The sequence below is a fragment of the Geospiza fortis genome, unplaced genomic scaffold (assembly GCF_000277835.1).
Source record: "Geospiza fortis unplaced genomic scaffold, GeoFor_1.0 scaffold408, whole genome shotgun sequence".
Classification (NCBI taxonomy): Eukaryota; Metazoa; Chordata; class Aves; order Passeriformes; family Thraupidae; genus Geospiza; species Geospiza fortis.
In genome coordinates this window covers 3,841,542-3,849,486 of record NW_005054330.1, presented here as the reverse complement: position 1 = coordinate 3,849,486, position 7,945 = coordinate 3,841,542, and the positions used below count along the sequence as shown (strand labels likewise).

The following is a 7,945-nucleotide window of genomic DNA, read 5'->3' as shown; positions in this document are numbered from 1 at the left end:
AACCCGCGCCGCTCTCTGGGGCCGTCTCTGCTCCAGATTGCCGAGGTGAGACCCGCCTGTGGCTGAGCGTGGGACAAGCGATTCAGTTCGTGCTCTGTGCTGGCTTCAGCGCAAAACCGCTGATCCCAATGATGCCATGGATGTATAATCCTGCAATCAGTGACTGTCACAGTAGCCACTCGCTTGTTTTCCCCCACCTTGGTTTGCTGGCAGCGCACACTCAGTCTGACTCAGAGCCGCAGGGCAGCAAACCCTGGCCAGGAGGTCCCGTGGCTCTTGGTGCTGGGCTGGAGAAGGGCAGAGAGAACAGACGAGAGTTTCACGAAGGGCAGCTTCTAACATGCTGTCATTCAGTGCTGGATGCCAGCCAGTTCTCCATCAGGCTGCATGTAAAATCTTATTTGTCCTGACATTGAACTGCTTTTTCTTACTGCATAAAAGCTATTCTGGATCTACCAGAATGAAAGTGCCAAGTACTCAGCTTGAAATGGAGAGTGGAAGGTGCTGTTAGCCTGCATTTTTCACCTGTGGAAGAGGATGAAGTCCTATCTAAGCAGAACAACCCCCTTCTTGGTCTGTAGTGTTATCCCAAAACATTCACTTCTGATATTGCAGGAGAAACAACAAACTCGTGTTTGAGGTAGGGAGAATGGCAGCTCAGAAAGTGCCTTGGTAACATGTCCATGGGATCCAGGGTAGCTGTCCTGGTGTTTGCTATAACTTGTTCCAGGAAGCAGGGATCACACTGGGACTGGGAATCTTCCATGGATGATGGTGATTTCCACCTCTGAACCTGTGCCAGCATGGAGGTAAGTGCAGAAACAGCTGACAAGCCAAGCACCGGCTTCTTGGAAGAGCAGCTGGAGTGAAATGGGTTGGAAAAGGCTTTAAGGGTCGTTTCTGTGGGAATGGGCTGACAATCCTGCTGCTTAATTCATGTATAAAGAATGTAAAGAAATGACAGCCTCCAAGTGTCTCCTTTTTCAGCAGAGTTCAATTCCTAAAAGACAGCCAGTGTGCCCGTGCCCCAAAGTCAAGGACATGACTTGTAGGCACAGCCAGAGACTGACCATCTTCAGCAAAGCAAGGACCATCAGTTTGGAGACAGAAGCACACTTCAGCAGAGGAAACTGCACCCTGTTCACACCTGAAGTTTGAAACATCTCTCTGGGGGCATGAACACCTGTGGGAGTAGTGGTTTTCCAGGTCTGTCTCCTTACAAGGACTTTGGAATCACTGAGCTGAGGGAGGTTGCAGCTCTGTTGATCTTTAGGCTCTCATCAATTGCAGTCCACGTAGCAAACTGCTACAAAACTTTGTTTCCGTTAGCCTGAGGGCACTTTGAGTGGCAGCTAAGTTTTGGATGATAATTTGTAAGTTTATTTTGATACTTTGAAGGAGAAAAATAGAATCAGAATGGGTGGTAGCAATATTATTCATGGTAGAACTTGGTTCCTAGGCTGTGCTCTCCCTATAGGCCCCAAAATGGGCAGCACTGGGAGCATGGGAGTCTTCTCTGCATCAAGAGGGGAGATCAGCTGTTTGTCACTTTCTTATTCTTTCTTGCTCTTCCCTGCCCATGTAAATGAGTGATGACTACTAGAAATTATGGTGAGAGCTGGAAGACAGCCTTCTGCCTCTTCAGTGACATTTTCTCTTAGAAAAGAATTATATGAAATGAAATTCAAAACAGATCATGCTAAAATGCTGTAGACAACTTGCTAAATCTTCATTCAGGCAATTCCTGTGAGCTTTTCTGTCATTTGATAGTTGTATGGCTCTGTTATAGAAAAGTTGTTGATGTTCTGTAAAGGTTTGCAGTGCCCTTGGCATTTCAGAGGGGATATTTGTGCACCTGCTACTTGCTTCCCCTTCTGGGAGATGAACGTCACAGCCTGCCCACGTTCCCCAAGAGGCTTCACTTACTGATGAGTGCTGTTACTGCAACAGCTGAAGTCAGCACAATTCTGAAGTAATGTCATGAATCATAAAACAAGCACTTCCTCTCTGTGCCAATGCAAACTCTGGGGTTTTCTGCCTCTTTCTAGAAGTGCCAGTGCTCCCTGACTCTGCAGAGGTGAGAGGCACAACATAAGAATCTTAGACAAAGCTTGGCTTCTCAGCCTTCTTAACCTTAGTATGCATTTAATGCTATTAACAGTAACATCCTTCTTAAATATTTAATGCACTTCCTGGAGGCTTTTCTTTTCTGATTTCATACCTGTTTATCCAGCTCTCCTTCCTGCTACTGGAAGCAAAATTCCCCAGCAAGGAAACCTTGCCGCTGTGCCACATCCCCTTGGCAGCAGTGCTCCCTCTGCAGCCTGCACTCCCAGCTGGCTGCCAGGACAGCCCTTGCAGCTGACCCCACAGAGCCCAGAGCTGAAAGGCCCTTACAAATTCAACCTGGAGCTGAAAGGCAAGGCAGACTTTATCTGAACAGTCTCTTCCCTGCAGTGAGGACAGGCACATTGGCCAGGATTTCTGGTGGAGCTGCATAAGCCAGGACATGGACTAAGGAGAGGCTGCATCCTCCAGCTTAACTAAAACAAAACACAGCCCTACCTCAGCTTAGCTGCAGAAGCCAGCAGGAGCTCTCACCATCCTCAAGTGCTTCACTGCTTTTGAGCTTGAATTTCTTTCCCTGGACTTTGAGTTAATCAGTAGAAATGCTGAGGTTTCCTGTATTTCACAGAAGTGTTTTCCAACAATTACTGCTTCCAACAAGGCATCTGTTTACATGTTGACATAAAAAATGTGTTTTCTTTTTCTTGTTCCCTTGGCTGCAGCTAGTTATTTCATTTGGGATTACAATGGTAGCACAGTAGGACTTTGTTTGTCTTTTCCTTGCATGAAGTTTTGTTGAAAGTGTGAACTCTAAACGGCATTGAAATGAGACAAAGTAAAATCCATTTTTTAAATGAAAAGACGTAAACATTTTCTTCTCTATCCCAGCCTCAGAGGTTTTGTAATCTCTGTTCCAGCCTCAGAGGTTTTGTAAATCTTTGAAGTTCAGTGGCTTCTGTAGAAATGCTTAAACTACAGTTTTTCATCCATAGAACAGCTTCCTCCATCTTGCATCAAAAAGCTTTGAAACCCCCAAACTCTGGGGGATTTCACCCTGCTAAGAGTGAAAGGCTTTCCTGGTTGCCATGTGACACAGCCAGGCAGTACCTGTCACCTTCCTTCACCCATGTCTGAAACACCTGAATTTATACCAGCACAAAATAATGCCCGGCAAGGTGTGCAGTCCTAGCAGGGTGGCTGAAAGGCAAAATTTGCCATTGTGACCTTCTTATTAACTTGACACTTGGCATTAAATTATGGAGGACTGCTAAAAGCACCGAACTCAAATCCCTCCTGATGCACCTGGCAGGCCTCTGGTCCTTGGTGAATCTGTGGCTCATGGATGGTGAGTTTTTATCCACTCTCCCTTTTTTCAGAGGGTTGTTTTCTCTCTGCTGCATTTCCTTCAGTGTCTACTGTGTGGTAAAATTTAATATTTGAATACTACAGCATCTGTGACTTCTAACTGGGGTTGAGATGATGTAAAGCCTGCACATTCCTTTTCCAGACACCTCTTTGCCTGATGTTGAGGTCTATTAAAATATACAAAGATATCTGGTCAAAAAAGAGTTGAGATGGGGAATATTTCTCCTAGTCAATTAAAGGATGGGTCCAAAATAGGTACTGTTTAACTGTGCCCATTAATAGCTAAACCTAGACTGATTCCATGAACTCTTTGATTGCATCAGGAATTCAGTTTGACCTCTCTGAAAGTTATTATAAAAGATGCATAGATGTTCTGTGGAATTATCAGAATTACATTAATGTTTGCCTACCACTGAAACAGATGTCTGGAGGATTTTCAAAACCCATGAAGAACTAAGTTATTTTTAAAGCTGCCTGAACTGATGTAACATACATTGCCTTTTTACATTCTTATTATAAAATAGAAGCTAGTCATCAAAACAACAATTCCAATCCATGCCTACAAATTCTAAATAATTTCCTCAGCTTCAACTTACACTGTCTAAACAAAAGCAGAGTTATTGATTATTGCAAATGTTGACAGGAGTCATTAAAAACAATTAAAGATACCAAAGGCAGGTCCATATGTTAAGGGGGAAAAAAAAAGAATTAATCCAAACATGGGTAACACCTCAGCAGTGTCACTACACAGGAAAGTTCATCTGGCAGATCACTTACAGTGGTTGTTGTCACCTCCCAGCATCACTGAAAACATGTGGAAAATCCCAGTTGATGGAATGGAAATACAGATTAATTCTTTTGGGGTTCTGAGGGGAGATCCCCTGCTCTTGGAGGACAAGCATCAGGCAGGAGAGTGGCTGAGAGAGGGTGACAGTGACAGACACATTGCCAGGACTCTGCAGAACTTCCCAGGAGACACTCTCTACCTCAAAGACTAGAAAGAGAAGACAGCAATTAAAAAACATCAAATCTTCTCCCCCAGATGAAAAAATCTTCAATTTAAATATGTAAATATGTATATGTTAATACTTTTTTGTCAAATGTCTTCTGCTTATTTACTACTCTGCTTATTCTTACATTATGTTTATATCTACTGAATGCAAAAATCTGAGCAAATTATTTTGGTTATCTGGCCCTTAAACAAGTTAGGCTGAGTGATAAGAAACTGGAATTCTATAAATTTTTGGCAAGCTATTTTTTATCACTTGGCTTTTCCCCTGGCTGACACATTTTATCATTATTACTCCTGTTCACTGTTTGTATGAGGCTTAGGGGTCACAGTTGGAAGAGCTCTGTTGCAAGGCATGCCAGTGGAGACAAATGTTTCATCTGAAGTGAGGTTTATAACCAGCTGTTCCTCAGTGTGGAGTGAAAGAAAGAGACAGAAAAAAAGCACACAATCTTTGCAGATCTGATTGTCTACAGCTACTCTGTTGAGTTCAGTAGAGTTCATCTTTATTGACATCAGAGAAGGGACCAGATGCACAGAAAAGCCAATGGAAGGGCTCATGTGGGCTTGTTTCTGTATCAGGTACTAATGGCTTCAGAACTGTCCCTGTCTGTTCTGCCTAAGGTTTGTGTTGGTCTGACAAAGAGCCCAGGTGTTGCTGCAGTGTTCTCCATAAATCAAGGGCTGTCTATACCAAAAGATGCACCAGTGCATTTTGGGGTGTGGATCACACCCAGGAGCTGCCAGTTCTGCCACCTTAGCTGTCAGTAACTGCTCCAGTCATGCAAAGCAAAGAGAAAGTTTAAAGCCAAAGAAAGTTTAAACAAAGGCCAATATAAAAACTAGTCTTTTTCTATATATCCTTTACAGAAGGATCCTTTATATCCTTTCTCTATAATCTGTTGCTTTGGGTAAGCATACACCCTCTGAAATTGTCTTGTGCCAGAGATTTTTCATTCCTGCATGTTACAAGCATTTGGCACTGCTCAATCATTTTCTCAGGGAGGGTCAGGTTATAGCTACAGCTGCACCTGAGTGGAAATGGTAGGAGTTTCCAAAATGCTTGAAAATCAATTTGGCATAATAGTGGGGGGTGTTTGAGTGATTGAAGGCTTTGTAGTTACATTTTAAATTCTCCCTTTTTACAGCACTGTTGAATCATTTTGTTTCTGTGCATAAACAAGAATCATAAAGAGATTCCCATCAAAAAAAGCTGACGTTCCCATGACCAAGGTGAAGCCACATAATTTCTGAGGCAATTTTACCTGGAGCTTACAGCAATCTACCAGAAACAATAGAGGGCCCTGTGGCAATGAGGTGCTGGTTAATTGCCGTGGGTGTTTGCACTGATGGCTCTTTGCTGGCAGCCGTTCTAACCCAATTATGTTTCTAAAGTGGGACTGAAAAGCGTTGTAGGGAGCGCCGTGTAAACGGCACTAAATGCACTGAGACTGAGCGACCTCCCAGAAAGACAGACAGGTGCCAGCTAAAGCCCCATATGATTGATTTTCCACGGCTAAAATGGCAACCACAGACATCTGGTTTTGCCCCAGTTATAATAACAGAAGCAATACTGGGGTGGTGAGTTTTGTTTCCCACAGAAAAGGGCTGGAATTCGTGTCCAGGGGTCTGCCCCCCACCCAGGTGCCTGTGACCCTGAGTGGGCTGCCAAAAATTCTGGAATGGCACAGGATGTATCCCACAGCCAACCTGCCACCACCAAGGAGCAGGGCTGCCCTGGCAGTGCCAAACACCTCCTGCAGACTGGCATCAGGAACCTGGGGTGGTGAGTTTTGTTTCCCATGGAAAAGGGCTGGTGTTGGTGTCCAGGGGCCTGTGGCCTCCAGTGGGCTGGCACCTCCCAAAATTCAGAATAGCACAGGATGTCTCCCAGAGCCAACCTGCCACTACCTACAACTAAGGCTGCCCTTTCAGTGCCAAGCACCTCCTGCAAACTGACATCAGGAACTGGTTGTTGTTGTCTTAGCACAGCAAGGCTGCTTAGAATGATGTAAAAATATGGCATTTGACTGTCAGTGGAGGAGCTTTTGCTTTTCTGTGAGTAAAGCTTTATACCTCCAGCACTAGGAACTGAGTTTTAAGTCCCGAGGAAAGCACATTGTGAGTGTGTGTGTGTGTGTGTGTGTAGACATGCATATATGTGACCTGTGTTTAGTACTTGGGCTTGTTTTAATGCTGGCCTGGCATTTAAGTCAGAGATTTTTCTCAAATGTAGATACAGCTATGGCAAACAGGCCAAAGCCAGCACAAAAGAACTAACCATTTGATTGAGTGGTATCACATGGGCAGGAAAAAACCTCGCTGCTTCAGGACTGGTGGAGGAGAGTCAGCTGAGCATCTTACGATGTTTGCACTACCCAACAACACTAATGTGCTTTGTAATATCAAGTGCAGTGTTTTAGTTCTTTGCTGTTGCAAGGACAAAATACCATTATTACAAAGATGTAAGTTACAAGATGGGAGCCCTTCTACCTGTTTCCTTGCCACTAAGATCAAAATCTTTTGAATGACTTTGAATTATTCAGAGTTTTACATGGGACTCACACAAGGCTGTGATGTGGTACATGGGTCAACCCTCTGAGCTGTGTCAGTGGTAAAAGAACTGTGCAGGAGTTTAAGTGTCCTTTGTCAATGGCTGCCTCTTACTGAGTTTTTTTGGGGGGGGTATTTATTCAGTTTGCAAAACTATGCAATAAAGGACTGTATGTATGTTAATTTATGCAGATTTTTTTCTACAGAATAGAGTTTAATAATCTCTTTGTTATTAGAACTTTGCAAGAGATTGAAGTACAGAAAGTGAATTTTGGGATCCAAAAGCAAAGATCTCATGTTATTGCTACAGCTTAATGTTACAGCAACCATTGCTAGTTCTTCTTTGTGTAGTGTCTATGCCCTATAATAGAAGCTCTAATATAATCCAGAAATTACTGGAGCTGTAATTATCATCCAAGTCACTTCACAAACATTAATTCCCTTTGTTTTTCAACACTGAGTTACTTCTCTCTGTAAATCCCCCAAATGGGTAGATATTTTCTCCATTCTAAGAGTCAGAACTGCAGGGAGGAGCAGAGCTAAATGTGCCGCCTGCCAGCCCAGAGCTAGAAGCGGCCTGAATGGAACAGCAGGGGCTGATTGACCCGACAGTGCAACTGCGGCTCCCCGAGGCGGGATCCGAGCACTGCCCGTACCTGGGCTGTGACCTCCGGGCCGGTTTGTCTCTGGCACTGCTCTCGCTGTCAGGGCATTTGTCTTTCCCTGGCTCTGGTAATACCCGGACGGTCCTACGCCCAGCACGTTTTCCGCCAAGGCCCTTTAACCATCCCTCAGCCTGAGCTGGCTGTAATTGTTCATACAGCCCAGATCACGTTAGACGAGAGGGTAGCAATGACAGACCTGGCCTCTCCTCCTACGTTCCCAGCAAGGGCAAACAACAGAGCCGTGTCAGCGCTGCCCCGGGGATGCCCGGCAGCCGGCGGCGACACC

General features: G+C 44.5%; 1 protein-coding gene across 1 annotated transcript in view; it reads left to right on the top strand.

The window, feature by feature from the left end:
• The first annotated feature begins 7,575 nt into the window (after positions 1–7,575).
• The window catches only part of SDF2L1 (stromal cell derived factor 2 like 1), a 6,061-nt gene continuing 5,691 nt past the window's right edge, over positions 7,576–7,945 (top strand). Inside the window, exon 1 of the mRNA XM_014307228.2 lies at positions 7,576–7,672. Within this exon, the coding sequence (XP_014162703.2) occupies positions 7,576–7,672 (97 nt within the window). The remainder of the gene's footprint in view (positions 7,673–7,945) is intronic.